The sequence below is a fragment of the Macaca nemestrina genome, chromosome 2 (assembly GCF_043159975.1).
Source record: "Macaca nemestrina isolate mMacNem1 chromosome 2, mMacNem.hap1, whole genome shotgun sequence".
NCBI classification, from domain to species: Eukaryota; Metazoa; Chordata; class Mammalia; order Primates; family Cercopithecidae; genus Macaca; species Macaca nemestrina.
Window position 1 is genome coordinate 28,922,129 of NC_092126.1, and position 20,796 is coordinate 28,942,924.

General features: G+C 37.5%; 1 protein-coding gene and 1 long non-coding RNA gene across 5 annotated transcripts in view; one reads left to right on the top strand and one right to left on the bottom strand.

The window, feature by feature from the left end:
* Positions 1-17,562, bottom strand: part of LOC105465816 (potassium voltage-gated channel subfamily H member 8) — a 383,293-nt gene extending 365,731 nt beyond the window's left edge. The window contains exons 1-2 of one of the 4 annotated variants that reach the window (XM_071090844.1): positions 16,978-17,562; positions 16,489-16,679 (exon numbers count right to left, since the gene is read on the bottom strand). In XM_071090844.1, the coding sequence (XP_070946945.1) occupies positions 16,489-16,564 (76 nt within the window). In that variant the 5' untranslated portion in view covers positions 16,565-16,679; positions 16,978-17,562. Of the gene's footprint in view, positions 1-16,488; positions 16,820-16,927 lie in introns of those variants that run through there. The other 3 variants (XM_071090845.1, XM_071090843.1, XM_011714452.3) reach the window with 3 other exon arrangements.
* An 82-nt stretch (positions 17,563-17,644) lies between these two features.
* Positions 17,645-20,796, top strand: part of LOC105465817 (uncharacterized) — a 157,421-nt gene continuing 154,269 nt past the window's right edge. Inside the window, exon 1 of the long non-coding RNA XR_977811.3 lies at positions 17,645-18,078. This is a non-coding gene — a long non-coding RNA (uncharacterized lncRNA). The remainder of the gene's footprint in view (positions 18,079-20,796) is intronic.

The window sequence follows — 20,796 nt, forward strand, 5'->3', positions numbered from 1 at the left end:
TGTATCTCAGGTAGCATCATAGATTTTGTATTCTATGGCATTCATTTTAAACATTAACTGCATATGTATGTGAGGAAATAAAAAAGCCATTTTAAGAAACAAAACTCTTATTTTACAAAAAAAGAGATGTCTAACCTTTTTTAAAATAGCTTTTAGTTTTTGAAACGTGTTATTTTTTCCCCAAAGATAATAATAATAAGGCAAATATGATGGATTTTATTATTGACTCCAATTATCCTTTGAAACATAACTTTCAACGCCCACTAACTGTGGGAGGGCATCATTCTCATGCGTATGCTTGTCCATGTGACTTACTTTAGCCAATGGGATATTAACAAACATTACACAAGCAAAGTCTTGAAAATCATTTGTGTTATTGGGCTGGCTTTGTTCTACTTCTGCCCACAGGGTCATGCTCAGCATTTCAGGAGCGACATCTGGAGGAGAAATGCCCTAGTTAAGCTTCCCCAGCCAAGCCCACACAGGAGCAGAGCCTGTAGACAATCTACATACATATGAGTGAGTTCAGCCAAGATCCCAGAGCAACCCAGCTAAGCCCAGCTTGGATTAGATTACTCCCCAGTCAACTCATAAACAAGTGAGTAGGTAACTAATATAGAAAACAAGTCTATAGTATTGACGAAAAAAAATCAACACTAACTTTAATCTAATTTTACTGTTAAAACAAGTTTGCATTAATTTGACTATGTTCATTGTTAACATTATTTGTTTCTCAAGTCTTATATATTCAATAGTTTGTATCCGCACAAACAATAGTATTCCAGAAAAGGCTGCTCATCAGAGTTGAGAAAATTGAATGCAGAGGACGTGTCATTCTGTTAGGTTGGTGTGAAAGTAATTGCTATTTTTGCCATTACTTTTGCACCAATCTAATAGTGCTGTAGTTTTAACTCTACCCATCTCTCTTCCACCCCAGAAATCATTTTTAACAGCATTTTTGAAGTACAATTCATGTACAATAAATTGCACATAGAGTGTACAATTTGATAACTTTAACAGATGTATAAGCCCAAAACATCACCGCAATCAAGACAGTGACCCTATCCATCACCCCCAAAAGTTTCCTCACGTCTTTTTATAATTCTACCCCTCTTGACCCTGACCCCCACCAATGTTTCTAGCATATAAAAATTAAAGACATATCAGTGTTATATCAATTGTTGAATATTTAATATTTACTGTTGACCCTTGAACTAGGGGCACCTCCCTCCAGTAGAAAATCTGCATGTAACTTTTGACTCTCCCAAGATTTAACTACTAGTAGCCTGCTGTTGACTGGAAGTCTTACTGATAATACAGTCTATTAACATGTATTTTGTGTGTTATATGTACTATACACTGTATTCTCACAATACATTAAGCTAGAGAAAAGAAAATGTTAATAAGAAAGTTATAAAGAAGAGCCGGGCGCGGTGGCTCAAGCCTGTAATCCCAGTACTTTGGGAGGCTGAGACGGGCGGATCACGAGGTTAGGAGATTGAGACCATCCTGGCTAACACGGTGAAACCCCGTCTCTACTAAAAAATACAAAAAAACTAGCCGGGCGAGATGGCGGGTGCCTGTAGTCCCAGCTACTCGGGAGGCTGAGGCAGGAGAATGGCGTGAATCCGGGAGGCGCAGCTTGCAGTGAGCTGAGATCCGGCCACTGCACTCCAGCCTGGGCCACACAGCGAGACTCCGTCTCAAAAAAAAAAAAAAAAAGAAAGTTATAAAGAAGAGACAATAGATTTACTATTCATTTAATAGAAGTGGATAATCATAAAGGTCTTCATCCTTATCTTCACAATGAGTAGACTGGAGGGAGAACAGGAAGAGGAGGGGTTGGTCTTGTCTCATGGGAGGAGGCAGAGGTGGAAGAAAATCCTTGTCTAAGTGGACTCGTGCAATTCAGACCTCTGTTGTTCAGGAGTCAACTGTGTATTAACAATTAAAATTGTGGAATAATTGTTCCCAATTTCATCAATCTACCTCAGAAGATAATATAAAAATTAAATTATTTTAAAAGTCTACTTTTTGGAAATTTATGCTTGGCAATCTGAGGCACACCCAAAACCCCTGCCTAGTTCAAATGGCTTTGAAAATGATTTTATGAAGTGAGTATAACATAAGGTATAAATTAGGGACTGCTTTAGAGTGAAAGTAAGTATTAAAGAATAAAATAATGTAATTGTATAAGTATTTGGTTTTAGTTTTGACTAGTTTTATTATATTGATAAACCTATAAAATTTATTTTTTACAAAAATATTTTAAAACATAAAATTATTTGTTTTATATATATATAACCACAAAATAAAATAGTACACTAAACACAATATTTTATTATATTTTTTATATTTAAATCATGTATTTAGCCGTATCTGTCTCTTATGCCAAGTTGTTGGTGTTATTCTGAAGACTATGTTTTTGCTTTTCCTCTATGTAATGTCATTATTTTTATTTTTTTCATAAAATTGCCTGTAATTTTCCTCAAAGGTGCATTTCACAGTTAATAAATTTGAAATTGCTGACATCTCCAATTAACTATTCACAACAGACCATAAAAATTTTAATTGAAAAAATATTATCTGTGGTTGCTAAAATAACCTGTAGGCATACAGCAAATTTTGCTATAGAGGATATTTTAAATTCTACTTTTCCCCCCAAATTTTGCTATGCTAAGAATATTCTGAATTATATATTTTTTTATATTGGAAAGTACAAACATTTCAGTCCAAATATTACCTCTTATTTTGCCTCATGTTTTTGTTTTTACCTTCAAAAACATTTTTGTAATATAAAAATGTATCGTAATAGGTGTCTGTATGATTCTTTGTAATATTGTTCCAGATACAGAGATTGCAAAATCAGTACGGAACACAAATTTATCTAATTAAAAACAAATTCGACCAAAATATTTTCTAAGTTAAAATATCTCAAAGAAAAAATAAATAACTTTAAGTCTAGTAAATATTTTGAGCTCTCAATGTTTAATATTTTTCCCTTATCTAGTAATATATTTGTTTTTTTCTTTTTGTTTTTCTTTGAGAAGGAGTCTCACTCTGTCGCCCAGGCTGGAGTGCAGTGGTGTGATCTTGGCTCACTGCAAGCTCCACCTCCCAGGTTCAAGTGATTTCCATGCCTCAGTCACAGACATGCACCACCATGCCCAGCTAAACTTTTTTTTCTTTTCTGGTTTTTTTTTGTATTTTTAGTAGAGACGGGTTTTCACCATGTTGCCCAGGCTGGTCTCGAACTCCTGGCCTCAAGCAATTCACCCGCTTCGGTATCCCAAAGTGCTGGCATTGCAGGTGTGAGCCACCACACCCGGCCTTCAGTAGTACATTTCAATGTACTTCTATCTGCAAGTTTTGTTTTTAAAAAGTTGCTATTTGTTAAAATGTTTAAAAGCTGAAGTTTTTAGTGTTTTAATTACAAGCCTTGGTTAAATATTCTCAAGTGATTTCAAACAAAATGAAAAGAAAATATAAAAGGCTCATTTAGAAAAGACTAATAACTTTGTTGAACACTTAGATTGTTTACAAGTAATAATTCAAAGACTCAGATATTTCGAAACTCTGACTGACAACAAGCATTAAAAAAAGAAACCATGTAGTGTCACGCCAAATAGTTTTTTTGTATTTAATGTATCTAACCACATAGTATAATTACTGTACCTAATTCTCCACATATAAAAACGTGGTAATTTTGACTTCTATAAAATCCAACTTCTATAGTGATTAACACAAAAGTGAATTATGCGTACACTACATCAAGTCCAAGAACATTTATGCTTCATACATTTTATTAATTTAGAAATTAATCTACCAAAATTTACATTTGCTTTGTCACCATAAAATTAGTAACTTTATCTTTAATGACCTTTTAAACTGAATTTACAACAACATTTACCGAGGAATATAATTCATCTACAGAACAAACTTTGAAAAGCTTTACTTCAATTCAATTAGATACAAAAACTCAACCATTATTAAAGTTAACTGGTTTTCCATTGGAAACCCTCATGACATGAATACTTGCCAAGTGCTTTTACTAATAACAACACATTAATCACTGGTGCTTCATTTTTTTCTACACACAGAAGAAAACTTGAAATCAAAATGAACAAAATTTTCAACAATAAAACAGAACAAACTACTGCTTCCCTCAAAAAGAGGAATAAATTGCAAAATCATTTATCTAAGTGAAAGAAGGCAGACAAAGAATGCTACATACAGTAATCCCCCCTTACCTGAGAGGGATATGTTCCAAGACCACCTGGTAGATGCCTAAAACCGACAGTAGTACCAAATCCAATTGCCCTCAATTGGAATATGTTTCTGTTCATGTATTCTACCCACAAATGTAATGCCTTTTTCATCTTAACTAATCACTTATGCATTGTGGCTGTAACTTTTGCAGTTTGAGGTGTGACAGCAAAACTAGCACAATTTTTTTTTCCTTCACAATTTCACAGATAGTTTTATTCATACTGTGGATCTTAGCAGCCCCAGCATATTTTTTTCCTCTTCTCATTATGTTGGGAACTTTCACTTTTTTACTTAAAGGAAGCACTTTATGACTTCTTTTTGGTGATGCCTAATCACCAGCATCACCACTCTTGTGCTTTAGGTCCATTATTAAGTAAAATAAGGTTTACTTAAATACAAGCACTGTGAAACTGCAACAGTTGATGAGATAACCCAAATGCCTACTATGTGACTAATGGACAGGTAGCCTGTATAGCATGTATACTCTGAATAAAGAGACAGTTCACATCCTGGGTGGGATGGAGTGGGATAGCATGAGATATCATCACCCTACTCAGAAGGGTGTGCAATTTAAATCTTATGAATTGTTTGTTTATTTGTGGAATTTTTCATTTAATATTTTTGGGACTAAGCTCACCGAACATAATTGAAATCATGGAAAGCAAAACTGCTTGTTAAGGGGCCAGGTACTGTATGATTTCATTAATATTACATATTAAACAAAGGAAAATTGTAGGCATAAAAATAGATTAGTAGCTGCTATGTACTGGAAGTGGGAGGAGGGTACTGACCTTTGGGGCTGAGGACACTGTTCTAAATCTTGACTGTGGTGGTGGTTACGTGATTGCATATATTTTGCAAAATTCAATGAACTGTACACTTAAAAGGAGTGATTTAATATATGTAAATTATATGATTACAAACTCTTACCAAAAAAATGAATAAATGAAATTCATTTGGAAGAGCAGTCCTTTGATCTAAATGAAAAGTCATGCTTCAAAAAATATGTCCAAGATACCTTCTACAGAATGAATCATAATTTTTAGGTACAGTCTTCTTAAATCGATTACTAGTTTTTAAAAAAATGCTGATGCTTATTCAGCAGATTTATGCATTCTGATTTTAATGTAGTCAAGTGATTTTAATGTAGTCAATGTGGGCACCCATGACAAATGTAAATGTCAGCATTTTCTCCCAGTTATCTATGCATCATCAATTTTCTTAGAAACGAGAATTCAATAATTCATTAAACTTATTTTTCATTTTTGTGAGGTCATTGAGGCCAAAAAGGTTTATTGTAGGATTTTTTTTAATACCAAAGATACTGATAAGTTCTAAATATATTGCATGTATACATACACTATAATTTCCCATATTTCCAACTGACTCCACTAACTTGTGGGCTGGTAACCTTAGGCCTCTCACAAACTATGAGACATTACTAGTTCGTGTACAATGTGCATGTTGTTATAGGAAAGGATGTGATAGATATAGATACAGATATAGATATAGATACAAATGTTTTGTAACTGAAAAGTGTTCAGGTACAAATGTTTTGTATCTGAAAAATAGGTGATATTGCTGGGCGTCTTTCAGATTTAAACACACATTGAAGTAAAAACTATATTCACTACACAAACATCTGAGACACTATTAGATAAGGCCATAGCCAAAACTATAAGCCAATCAATCTCGGCTCTGTTTTCATATATACATATATACCATATTATATATACACCATATTATATTTGTGTGTACATATATTTTTACATATATATCTCTATATATATATTCAGCATAAAAGTCCTATTAATGGAGGGAAAGTCCAGCAACATACCAAGTAACTTTTATTGAAAGGATGCAAAGATAGTTCAATATTGTAAAACCTGTTGAATTCATTATATTAATTGATTCAATAACTCAGAAAGAATAGCCTCGATAGATAATAAAAAAGGCAATTGACTAAAAAGGCTTAACGAAATAAGAATACATTACAAAGTCTTTTAATAAAGCACAAATATATAATAAAATATTTACCTCTCAAATGACAAGCCAGACAACACTCATTAGAAAAACAATAAAATAATTCCCCTTAAAGTTAAGAAGGAGAAGGGTTTTCTTTATGGCCACCATGTTTTAACGTTGATCTAAAAATGGCCAAAACAATTAAACAAAAGGGAAAAAGTAAGAGTTGCAAAAATTAGAAACAAAAGGCAAAATTTTTATTATTTAAGAACAGTATTATTTCTTATCTGAAAACTTCAGTAATCTAACACTAAAATTATTACAAAGGATAGGAGAATGTCAGTAAGTTGGCTGGTTAAAAAAATTAATAACATATAGAAGTTAATTTCCTTCAAATAAACAAACATGATTGAATTAGAAAAAGCAAAACAGTGAAAGAAAACTTTCTATTTTACATAGAAATTGCAAAGATAAAATTACTAGGAATATTATAAGTACAAAATGCTTTACTGAGAACTCCCTCAAAAGGTGTAAACAATAAAACTACCTAGTAAGTTTTTGAATATGAATTTTCAACATCACAAAAATATCATATTTCCTATAGATTAGTCCATTAAAAATACCATCAGGATTTTTTTCAACTAGAAAATTTGATACTTAAAGTCATATAGACTTCCAAATAAGTACAATTAGTCAAGTAAAATTCTGAGAACAAAATAATGGAATAAGAATTTTAAGAACATATCACAAATATTCTATAATTAAAATTGTAGTACTAAAATAGACAGAAAAAGATCAGTTAATATAATACGATAGAAAGTCAAGAAATAAAATTATATAGAGAATATAAAATATGATAAACTAGACATTTCAAATTAACATAAAGAAAATGAATTGCTGAATAACACTGTTAGGAAATCTGTCCAACTCTCAAGTCTATAAACTCTGAGGATAGGAATTTGAAACTAATATAATTTTGATCCCTGTATTACACTCAGGAGATTAAATTACAGAACTTATTAATGGAGGAAAAAAAATTGAATACTTAAAATAAAACTATAGTAGAACATACAGGATATGTTTTAAAAATTATACACCTACTATGTACCCACAAAAATGAAAAATTAGAAATAATAATAGTAATTTCAAAATAGGGAATGCCTCTCTAAGTATGACACAAAGTCTAGATATCATAACAGGGAAATTTATTAATTCATCTATATAAAAATCAAAAGACCAACCAAAACTGGGAAAATTTATACAATTCATATTACTAATAAAGTGTTCCATTTTTAAAACTATATAAATGGCTCAAATATGTCAAAAAAGGGAAAAACAACAATTCAATTAACAAGAGAATGAATATAAACAAGTAATGCTCAATAAAGCATTTAAATATCTCTTAAACATATTAAACAATTCTGAACTTCAATTATAGTAAACATATGTACATTAACAATCACAAGAAACCATTTTTCATCCATTAATTTAAAAACAATTCAAGTGATGACAAAGAATGCTGAAAAGCTATACAAATATTAGCCATTATTAATATCTACCAAATAATTGTATAACTTTTGACTTGCTAGAACCAATAATATATAATATAAGTACTGTACAGATAAAAGGCCTAGGTTTTTATCAATGATGTATCCTAAAACCTAAAACTACACATTTGTTGAGAGAGAAGGACAGGCTCATTTTCAGATGACTGAGATGTAGCCTAACCAAAATTGTACCAAATTAATACAACACAAAAGCTCCTTCTCATTGCCCCAGGCCCAATATCCTCCTTCTTTTCCATAACTCATCGAATCACAGAAAACATTTATCCAGACGTTAAGGTAAAAGCCTTGCCCAATTTTACCTTCTACTTTATTCTCTCCATTGAAGGAATAGCCAGAACACCACGGGTAAGAGCCATCTACTTCTTGTCAAACTGGATATTTGACATTTCAATAAAATCTGAACTTCTCATGTGGATCCTTTTTTCCAGAAAATCAAATAAAACATGGTAAGACTGGTAAGTGCTCTGGTCTCTGTTCCCTTTAGTTCAATAACTGGAATAAGAGATTCATTTGGACTGACAAATACAATAAAGATGTCTGTCCAAAACACTTAATAGAACAAAAGAAAACCTCTTTAAAAAAAGGCTTTATAGACTTGAGAGTTGGTGGGCTAACTACCCTTACTTCTTCCTGTAAGTTCATTGTGGAGAAAAGGTAAACTATTTCTGTTAAAAGACGTCATCAGTACCTGACACTGGAAAATACGTTCTTCCAATAAAAGCAGACTCAAAATACATGGAAGAATGTCCTCTATATGACCCTAACAAGGTAAATATCCAAAATGACGTCACTATAATAACTACGAGAATTAGAATATCTTCACAGAGAGATTAACCTCACAGCAAAAAGAAATCACAAGAGAGTAATAAAGTCAGCAAATTCTAAGCAGAAAAATCTCAAAGAAAATGGATTTCCTTTTAAAAAAAAATGGACAGTAGATTTTCTTTGATGAGCAAAACTGCTTTGCACAGTGAATGCATTTAGTAGTTCCAGTTATGAGTCTTAAACACCAATTTTAAAACATCATTTAAATGACAAGTATTTAAAGCATAATACATCCAAAGGGGAACAAACAGCATACAAACTAGAAATGGCTAAAATATTTAAAGAAATTTCTTCTTCTTTGCAAGAGCTAGAAACTAGAAACAATACCACAAACCACCCTAGTCTGTTTATACTTGCTATGCAAGCACATTTTAGAGGCAGTATGATACAGTAGAAAAATCACGGGCTAATAGGATATAGTAGAATTCTGAGTTTGAATTTTGTCATCTTTGACTCAAAAAGTGGGTGTTGCCTTCCACCTTGCTGGGTTATTGCGTTGTCGTAGGAACAGAAAAAGGACCAGCACCGTACACAGTATGCATGTAGACATGCCCAAGATGATAGACACTACTATCACTAGAGTTTGTAAAAGAAAGTTGTGCTTGAACCACGTGAAAATAAGAGGGTGGAAGACAGTCTAGTACTATCTCTCAAAACTAAAGGTAATCATGCAATAGTGAATAAAAGGAACACCAGGTACCACTAACGGGAGATAAAGATAATTAATATACAGCCCTGGCCTTCAAAGAAGTTGATATTCTTTTACTCAAAGAAATATTTACTGAGCAAAGACCATTTCAGCTATAAGTCTAAGCAATGGGAATAATGACATAGTTAAGGCTTCAAGGAGTTCATGGTTGAGTATTAAAATTTGAAAGCATATAATTATAGCACATATAAAAGCTGATTACAGGAATGGGCAAGGCCATGTGGAAGTATAGAGGAAATGTCATGTAACTTTACTGGGAACCTCAAAGAAGGAGTTTGATAGAATGTAATCTTTAGGATGGATCTCGAACAAAAAACATCTTGTTCTTCAAGTGAAAAGCAGAGTCCCAAAACCATGAAAGAGCAGGGAATTTAGAATGAGTGTGTGTGTAGCCTAGGAGACAGTGGTTGGAAAAGATTCTGCAGAATCATCTTGGGGTCAGATGATGCTAAGGACATTGGATATTATCCAAAAGGTAGCAGGGAGCCAATGGATGGCTCTAAGCAGGAGTGTTACATGATTAAGTGGTACTATTGTTTTTAATGGAAATCACTCTGGGAACAATGGAAACTGAACAAGTGGCAGTGGAAGAAGGGACTGATGGTCACAGTGGTCTAGGTAGAGAAAGGCTGCAATTGTGGAGATAAGAAAAAGGGATCAAAATTAAAACAGAAGCAATAAAGAGGGAATTGAGGGACCAAATTAGGGCATTTCTGCAGTAAAATATTAAAAATTTGATAATTAATTAGATGTGTAGGCAGTCAAGGCCAACTCAGATTTCCAGCTTGAAGAACTGGATGGGTGGTGATGCCAATAATGAGTCTGGAAAACATAAGAAAACAAATAGGTTTCAAAGGCTAGAAAAGATTATTAGTTCATTTGAGGGCATGTGGAGTTTGAAGGGTTTATGTGACAAAGATGGTTGTATTAACAACCATAAAGGAAAGCAAAATATATCTTCCAGGGAATTTATAATTCAATAACTATATTTGACTGTTTACTGAAAAAGCTCTTCAATTGCTCCAGTTGCTAAATACGAACTATGTCATAGGTAAAGTTGAAGTCTCATCTTTGATGTTTGTATTTTGGATTTTAAATACAGCATTTAGACAAGATCAGCAAATATACATTGCCAGGGTGAAGTATACTATCTTTGTAGCAGTTCCAACTCTTTACCTTTTACTGTTGGAATTTCTCCAATCAACTTCACTGGCACTAATTCCAGCAAACCCTCAATTCTTTTTCTCGACCACAGGCATAACTCTAGAGTAACACAGGGGTAAACTGTCCTGGAGGAGAAAAGTAGTCAGCTATGCGGTGAGAAATAAATCTATCACTTCCCTAAGAGAAAGTTAACTCCCTGGGAGAAAGAAACATTCCTAAGAAAATGAATACATCAACTCCACTGCATTCTATGGAACCTTTATTTTAAAAAGCATTATTAGAAGAGATAGTGAAAAGAAACATTCCAAGTCTAAAGTTGACATCTACTGTAGTGTGCTTTAGACTGTAGAACATGGGAAGGTTGAGTGTTTTGGGAGTTTTTTAACCAGACATAGATGGCACCATAGTTTTTTACCAAAATATTGATCTATCACTTCCAATGGCTTATTATGACCAAACACTCTGGGTTTAAAGATCTTTTATGGCTAGTCTAACCTACTTTCCATTGCCCTCTTACCTCTACACTGACCTCTTAACACCCTTTAAAATGCCTGTTATTCTCACTAAAGGCTCTTTCTAGCCTCCATGACAACTACTGTACAAACTGGCAAATTAAATAGAATATTGTTTTTGCACCTATCATATATGATACGATCATTCCCACCCAAAGTTATTTATTATATGAAGCCCTTTCAGATGATTCCTGCATAGAAACTATTCCTCCCTCACCCAAATGTGCATAGCCCTTTGTCTGCACCTTCCAAATTACACTTATCTTTTTCTAATCTATATTATGGTAATTTGTGCATGTTACATTGCCCCATTTAAGAAAAAGATAGTCCTGATTTATTCCAAAGATCCTAGCATAATGGCTTTGTGTATAGTCAGTATTCATTGAATATTATTAGAAAAATGATTGGGCCAGGTGCAGTAGCTCACGCCTATAATCGCAGCACTTTGGGAGGCTAAGGCAGATGGATCACAAGGTCAGGAGTTCAAGACCAGCCTGGCCAAGATGGTGAAACCCCGTTTCTACTTAAAATGCAAAAAAAAATTAGCCAGGCATGGTGGTGGGCATCTGTAATCCCAGCCACTCAGGTGGCTGAGACAGAGAATTGCTTGAACCCAGGAGGCAGAGGTTTCAGTGAGCCGAGATCGCGAGCGAGACTCGTCTTAAAAAAAAAAAAGAAAAGAAAAGAAAAAGGAAAATGATTGAATGAATGAATAAAGTACACATTTCTTTAGAGAGACTGTGCCTCTTCCAGAAGTATGTTGAGTCTAAGATATCTCAGAAATTAGTAACTCAGGATCCTCAATATGCTTCTGGAAAGACTTTTTGTCCTTTGCCAGTCTCATTGGCCAGAAGAGGTCTCATACCACAGCCTTTGGGATGAAAGTAATGAAAAATGTTAGAGCCTAGAAAGAATATATCGTGGACATAATTTCAATTTTCAGCATATTACATATCCATTTTCTCTATATAACAATGCCAAAATTGTCTGATGTTAGCTTTTAAGACTGTGCAATACAACTTTTCTTATTATTTGTGTATCCCGCGAAGCAAAAGAAAATCATTTCGGTAAAGACATAAATCCAATTCCTGTAATTCGAACACTTTCTTCATTGTAGTGAAGTTATGAGAACCCCTATGATAAGTCCTTTAGAGGGCACAGAATTCATCTACAAAGTCAAGAGTATGATAATGGGTACATTATCCTTCTCCCTATGCTTCTAACATTAAGAGGTCTATGTACCTTGATGAAAGCAAAAAGATAAAAAGAAAAAACCACTGAGAATTTCCTCTGTAGAGGAAGTATCTCAATTTTAACAAATTTCTTTTTTCTTTTTTTTTTTTTTTTTGAGACAGAGTCTCACTCTGTCACCCAGGCTGGAGTGCAGTGACATGATCTCAACTCACAGCAGCCTCTGCCTCCTGGGCTCAAGGGATTCTCCTGCCTCAGCCTCCCAAGTAGCTGGGATTACAGGCGCTTGCCACCGCACCTGGCTAATTTTTGTATTTTTAGTAGAAACGGGATTTCTGTCTGCCAGGCTGGTCTCGAACTGCTGGCCTCAAGTGATCTGCCCGCTTCGGCCTCCCAAAATGCTAGGATTACAAGAGTGAGCCACTGTGCCCAGCATCAATTTTAACAAATTTCTTTGGACCATTTCAAACAGGCTATATACAAGTGCATAAAATATATGCAAATATTAATGAGTTTCTAAACAACTATTACTTTGAATACTTTCATTGGAATCTTCTTGATGGAGTCCATGGGGCTACAAACTTCTTTTAAAACTTAAATTTGTGTCTTAGTAACCCAAAAGGGAAGAAGAAGTCTGGCCATATTTTGATATGCCTAGAAAATGTAGGCTAATCCACCATTATGTTTGAAAATGGACACTTCCCTCTGAAAGCTTTGTATCTTTTTTAAAAAGCTGTTTTTCTCAAATGGTATCCTGCGACAAACAACTGTACTAAAAGCACTATTTTTTTTCAAATATAAATATATTGGTATATTTTTTTCAAATATATGCCAATGTGTTCCCTTATTATACTTTGTCCAAATAAATATTTATTTACTTAAAGCAAAAGTCTAAACAGAAAAGATTTCTTAAATTACAGTAAATATGTTAAAAAAAAAAAAACTATGTAGAAGTGAACTAGTTGCAGGCCATATCATTAGGAGTGTGTGTGTAGTGTATATGTGTGTGTGTATGTCTTAGAGTGGTACAAGTGAGTGGTTTTTGCTATATGTAATAATTCAAAGAAATTCTTTGGAGTTACTTTTACTTTTTCCCCCTAAATGGGGTATATGTTTTTAAGATTTCTAAGGTTCTTAGTTTTTCTAAGTCTCATTACACTTCAGTTAAATACAAACCATAGAATATATTTCAAGAGTAAATATATTTAGTGGTAATTTTATATAAAAATATTTTTTTTCAATAATGGTTGCAAATTACATTGCATATCAGAAAAAATAGCTTCAATTAATAATCCACAAATGTCTTTCAATCCTGACAGAGCTCCCTTTTTAAATATTAAAGAGAAGAAATATTATAATATGTAAAATAATAAAGTGTCACTAAGTTATAAAATGTATTATTAACTCCTGTTATTTGCCCTGTGATAACATCTCAATTGATAAATAGTAGGAGTATATTATAGAGTTTTATGTTGTCATATATTTATTTTTCCTGGGAGGATTTTCAGATGGTGTCTTACATTGTTTTATTATTTTACAATAAAATAAATCAATAAGGCTAATAATAATACTGCATGTTGGGTACGTTAGCAAGGCAGTTTGCCAGGGTTGTTGTTTGCTCTCTAATTTTTTTCATAAAAATTGTCCAAAATAAAATAAGAAACTAGCATGACTGTAAAACATACTTCACAAATGAGGTAAAAATTATACCAACTCAGCATATTACATATTGAGTATAATTAACATTATTCATTTTCCAGCAGTTTTTGAGTAGGTGGCAATTTTGTAAATTTAAAATTTGTAAATAGTTTTACTCTGCAAAAGAAAATAAATGACACCAGCTATAAAAATCAAGAGTAGGAAGGATTATCATAGGAAAATAGTTTCAGAGACAGTAATTACAAAACTGTATCAACAAGAAACGATGGCATAAGAAGATAAAGTAAATAGCTAGCTGGAAAAATGGTATGCCCATGATTCTAATGTACCAAAATTTGTGGCTAAAATTTTGTTTAAGGTATTTTAAGTTTCAGATTATTCAAGTCATCCTGAAATTCAAAAAGAAAAAAAAAAGAAAGGAAAAGAAAATGAGAAAAGAAAACCCTCTTGAATTGAGTGGGGTTTCTTGGGAGGAGAGGTGTTCACCAAATGTTGTAAACAAAATCTTGCCAAAGTCAACCTTTACATTACTTATCACCTTCAAATTTGTTTCTCTGATTGTCAGATTTCATGCAAACTGGTTCCCTCCAGGAATCCCCCAGACACTGTGGAGCACAGACCAAGTATGGTCTCCAAAAGACTTTTTGATTCTTACTGTATTAAATACAGGTATGTCAGGATGGTCTTCTAAAATAAGGATTTAAAGTATCTAACCTATCTTATTAACATTAATGTGTAGACGACACAGAAAAAGAACTATTCACAAGTACATCCATCTCTCCCTACATGCCCTCCTGCTTATCATGCATATCACTATAGTCAGAGTCAGAGGCCAAGATATTTCCATGCTGATGATTTAAAGCCCCTCTCATTTACAACTGATATCTGAATGTAACACTGTAGTAATTCCCACGGGGGAATTACTGTGCTGGGATGATTCACTACACATTACACTTCATTCAACTTTAAATGGCAATGAGATAAACAATTACCATTTGCCAATTACCTCATTTTCAATAGACACATTCAGGGTCAATGTCTACAGCCTTTTAGTTTTGGATGTTCAACTTCAAGAAAAAACATCCACATGAAACTGATCAGTAGCTCAGGTAATGAATAGTAGTACCCACAATCATGCAGGGTGAAATACAGTAGTGGTGATTTTGTGTGGAGCTTCAGTGGTGTGGTAGTGGCAACGGCAGGGACTTGAAGTTTTCCTACAACATTAATTACTATCATCTAAAAAAGACATAGGTAACAACATTACACCTCATACATAACATCTAACACATTTAGAATATAAAAGGGGAAAGAAAGAATGGCTAGATGTAAAGATAAAACACTTAAGAAGTGACCAAATATCCACACCAGCTACCATGATTAGGCTAGATGTCAAAAATAAAAACTGAACAAAATTAAAGTAAGTGATTCATTTCTCTCTCATGTAAACTTTTCCAACTATCTGTGAAAAATAAAAGTCCAAGACTTGGTTCCCACCCAAAGATAAGATTGTGTATTTAGATTACTGGAGAGGAAATGAAATTAGCATTACTCTCCCATATCAGCTCCAAGAAATATACAGAGTAAAAACAATGACACTGGAACCACTAAGAAGGACTTTAGGATAAATGAGTTTCTCTGAGTCTCAAATAACAGAAAAATGGAAGACAGTGCACAGAGGCAGGATAAGCTAGAAAAAAGATGAGGATATTCGTAGTGAAACCAACTGAGAGTATTTGTTAGGTTTGGTAGTGCAGACTCCTAATTACAGGGTTAAAGCCAGCAGGGAAGATCCACAGGGTCAAGTAGAGAGCTTGAGAAGCCTGAGAAGGAGTGGGGACCTGACCGTGGTCCTGAAAGAGAACAACTTGCAGATGATACTGAACCGTCTGCTAGCAACCACACAACATCCTATGTATTTTTTTCCTACTGTAGCTTAAATGAGCTAAATGTCCAATAATATTCGACCTCAAAAAACCTGAAAACTTTCTGTTATCACCAAATCAGTCATTATTCATGCCCTTCCTGAACAGCCTCTGCTTGAGTGTTAGGCTCATTTCAGGATTAAGAGAGACGCTATTTTAGCTCAAAAGCAGGAATCAAGGTTCTGACAAACTCACAACACTTAAAATTCTACAGAAAGCTTACACTTGGCAATCCTGCATTTCTTAAACTCAGTAAATCATACCCATCCGAAAGATATCACGGAATGAGGCTCCAAAAAAGAGCACGCCAAGCTCTCCTTTCAATCTAGGGAGACTTGAAACTCTAGAAAGGTAAGGTACACCGATATTCCCATTTTCACCTCAGAAAATTGCAACCAATTCCCTAAAGATACACCAAAATGCAGGTCCCATAGTGAATATGGGCGTCGGTCTTTCCTCAGGCTACGTTTCAGTTCTTACAAACCCAAGAACTCAAGAGAGCCAACTATTACACCAATACAAAGTGTTAATACTACACCAAACCATGAGGGGACAAATTTCTCCCCACAAAAGATACCTTGGCAAGAACAGAAGAAAATTCACTCTGCTGGTGCAGAAGGGAAGGTGGGAGCAAAAGTAATGTGTACGAGAAAAATCAGTCTCAGAAAATGACATACCACTCGTCCAAGTGTAAGACTTACGTGTTCCGTCAAAACGGGTGGCGATGGTGTCCAGGAAGGTGTTTTGCGGCGCCAGTAATCCTTTCATAACCGGCATTTTTCCAGCGTGGTGTGAAATTCTCCATCAAAGTTTGTCCAGAAGGATGGTTCGAAAGGAAAGTGCCAAGAAGGGAGAAGGGGAACCTGATGACGGCAGGGAAGGGGGACCCGGCCTGACGGCGGGGCCGACCAGGGGAAGTGGAAGGATGGAGGGAGAGAAGGAGAGAGTTCCAGCCGCCCTGGCTGTGGGAAGAGCAGCCCCGAGAGCGCTCCCCGAGCCCGCCCCGCACCTCCAGGCTCAGCCCGGTGCAGGCTCCCTCTCCCGCCCCCTCCACCCCCGCCAGCTGCTGAAACCCCCCCACAGTCCCTCCGCGGGCAACAGTGCCCGCCAGGCGCCGCCGCGCGGTGCCTCGCCCCCCACCTCGCCCGCCCGGAAAGAGCCGGCAGTGGCCCGGGGCGCCGCGCCCTGACCGACGTCTCTGGGGTCTGGGAGGGCGGCGCTGAGAGCTGGGAGAGGCGCTGAGCCTCCCGGTCTCCAAGGGGCGCCAGGAAATGAGAGCGAGCGCAACTCCCACCCCCCGGGAGCCAGTGAACAAAGACCCCTTTGTTCCGTCTCCGTCCCACTCCCGGGGAGACTGGAGTCCCGTGGGTGTGGTATTGGAGAAAGGGAGGAGACAGGTCGGAGCAGGTATCCGGCCTCGGCCTACAACTTAGGAGGGGGAGGCCCCCCAGTGGTGTCCAAGGGAGCAGAGGCAGCCAGGAGCCCCACGGGGAGGTGGCCCCCTTCCGGAGCACCTGCCATTGAGAGCCCACGCGACAGGGGCAGGGCAACCCGAGTTAGTTGTGAGGCCCATGCCCAGTCACTAGGGTCTTTTAGTCCAGGAAATTGGCCCGATCTCCAAAAAGGGGTGCTTCAGCCCTTCTCCCCTAATTGCCATTGGCCTCCCCAAGCCATCCCAAACTTTAAAAAAAAATAGCCTTTTAAACGAACAATGGATGGTTTCACAATCTCCGGTAAAATGTAAATAGAGCATTTCTAGAAAAGTTTGCTATTTTTATTAATTTGCAAAATACCACGTAAGTAAAAACAGTAAGGCTGCCTTCCAAAAATAGTTTCAAACACAAATCCCCCACCCTGTCCCCCTTTTCCCCAGGCCCCACTCCCCAAGACTGACACCTCCAAGAAGAAAGCCTGGCGGTCGGCCAGGAACTGAAGGCGTCTCAGAAAACCAAAGTGGTCTCTCCCAGTCCTCTCCCCTGGCCCCCGCAGGGACTCCCTCTCCGCCGACGTTCTGCGAGGAAAGTCGCCCAAGCCTGCGGCACAGCCCTGTGGGGAGTGCAAGAGGACACCCCGAGCCTGAACTTTACAGAAAACTCTGAAAGGGAGGCGGGGTGTGGAAGGGAAGTTGAGAGCCCCAGGGTAGAAAAACAAACGTAAGCCCAGGTGCTAGTGCACCCGGAAGGAAAGGAGAGGGAAAGCAAACAGGTGTCAGAGCCGCGGAGAGGGCAGCTCTGATCTCCAGGGACTCGAGCTTGACAGGAGGAGGGACCGAGCTTCCACCTCCCTTTACTGTGGGTAAGGGGGTTTCTTGTTTCAAATTCCCTCGGCCGTTGGGGCTTTGTGGGGGGACCCCGCGGGTTTCATCACGTCTGCCCTGGGCTCCGTGAGGGAGGGGGTGGAGAGAGAGAGGCGGCATCCCCCTCTCCCCGCCCCCAGGCCCCCTTTCTCGTGATGCACTTCCTGCGGCCGAGGATTCCCTTTGTGTTGAAATTCGAGAAGATCCGGCAGAGGCTCTGGGCTAGCTGGGCGGGGGCGTGCCGGGGAGGGGAGGGGATTCCGGAGTGGGCGGCGCGGGACGGCCATCCCAGAAGAGGAGCCATCGACGTGGGGTTCCTCGCCCAGCTGGACCCTGTTTCTGCCGCAGGTCCATCCCTATCCTCCCCTCAATCCTTGTGTCCCAACCCAGCTTCGCTTTTCGGAAACCGAGCTCACGCGGGTGAAGTCCCCCACGCGGCGAGCGGATCGCAACTGCGGGTGGCTATGTGGCTCCGTCTTGGGCGGAGCTGGGGAGAAAAAGATGAGGGAGTCCCTGGTGTTTGGGTGGCGCATCGTGTCCCAGAAAATTCAGGCTGTTGCTGCCGATGTAAAACGGAGATAAACGCCACCCGTGAATTGGCTAGAAGTTCAGGATGAAATGTATTAGTTGTGAGCCATGACTCAGGTTCATACAGTTTGCACTGTAGGGCCGTGTGTGTAAAAATTGTTTCCTCGTGGTCCTGGTCTATGTTGCCTAATGTATGAAATCACTGCACGAAGCAAGCCACAGAGGGGATTAAAAATGACAACCCAAAAGAAAGCCCCAGTTTCATGGCAAAAGGAGCCCGGCATTTATCATTCACTGTCTCCCCTCCAACACCTATTATGTGTCAGAAACTATGCTAGGCATGGCAAGATCCCTGCCCTAAATTCAAATTCAAGTCCTGTATCCTACTGAACTGCAGTAGATGGACCTCACTATCTCTTATATCCTTTGTCCACCAAGAAGTCTTTCTTAATGAAGACTGCCATCACCACTCTGGTCTTGAGTTCCAGGCCCTTTTTAAGCTCTGGCCGGAAAGCCTAATGTTCATCTTAAGGGTTTGTGGCATCGATGAGGCTAAATTGTGCCATTAGAACATGACCTCCATCCAAGTTTAAGTATATTAAATCCCTTTAAACATGTTTTGCCACCTAGAAATCAAAGGCCATGAAAGAAGCATCATGGGAGTCTAGAGTTTTCACTGTCATCTGCCCCAAATCACCAAATCTCATGGGCTTTCCTTAGAGGAAATTTTCCCACTGTCCCCACTTACTGACACAAAAAAACCCCAACTCATTTTATTGCAGATTCCTTCTCCACTACAGGGATGTGATCTTTCTCTATGGCCTAAACCAGACAATGCTACAAGAATATAGGATAACCACATAATAGAGTAAACTTAATGCCCTCATTAAAAAATGGATGTTTTTAATATCAATATTTTTGGGGCTATGGAGGGATAGCATTAGGAGAAATACCTAATGTCGATGGGTGCAGCAACCCAACATGGCACATGTATACCGATGTAACAAACCTGCACATTGTGCACATGTATCCTAATAATAAAAAAATTCTTGGCCGGGCACGGTGGCTCATGCCTGTAATCCCAGCACTTTGGGAGGCCGAGGCAGGCGGATCATGAGGTCAGGAGATCGAGACCATCCTGGCTAACACTGTGAAACTCTGCCTCTACTAAAAATACTAAAAATTAGCTGGGCGTGGTTGTGGGCTCCTGTAGTCCCAGCTACTCAGGAGGCTGAGGCAGGAGAATGGCGTGAACCCAGGAGGCGGAGCTTGCAGTGAGCTGAGATCCTGCCACTGCACTCCAGCCTGGGCAACACAGCAAGACTCCATCTCAAAAAAAAAAAAATTCATGTTCACAGAAAAGATCATTTTATTTGACTTCAAAATGTAAAGGAAGGCACAAAATCCCTATATCCAGACCAAGGTACTCTATTATGTACTACAGAAGGCCTCTTTAGGTAAAACCAACCTAGGCAAAGTTCACTTATATAATAAACCACCCCAAATCCTATTGACTTAAAATGACAATATTGTATTTTGCTTTCAGATCTCCAATTTTTACAGGGATCAATGTGGCAGGTTATTTCTGAGTACACTTAACCTGGAACTGGAAAATACACTTCTAAGATAGTTCACTTGAAGTGATGGAAATTTGGTGCTGGCTGTCAGCTGGGAGCTCAGCCAGTGCTAGAGCCTTGGGACTTCAGTTATTGGTGTGGATCTCTCCAGGAACTACTTGGGCTTCCTCACAGCATGGTGGTTTCGAGAGTGTCTGAAAAGACAGGAAGTGGGAACTGCCAGTTTCTTAAGGCCTGATGTAGAAACAGCCAGATTGAAAGCAGGCACAGAACCCAGGTTAATCAGAAAGGGTGAAAAGTCCAACCTTTAGATGGAACAAGTATCAGATAAAATGGAGCCATGTTTTAAAATCTTCCCATCAATTTGTTAGTATTTTGAGTTTCAAAGGAAATTACATCATAGTAGCATTCCTTAATGTGATTAAAAATCCATTTTTACCTATTCTTTTTGTCTCCATAAGCATTTGAGATTTAAGAGTACAAGATCTGGGTTCAACTCTATAATTCCTTATAGGGAAAGTATAATACACAAGAGAGAAAATACACATTAAATTCACTTAAGAGTTATAAGCCACAGATAAAGCAATTTTTATTATTATTTTCTTTAA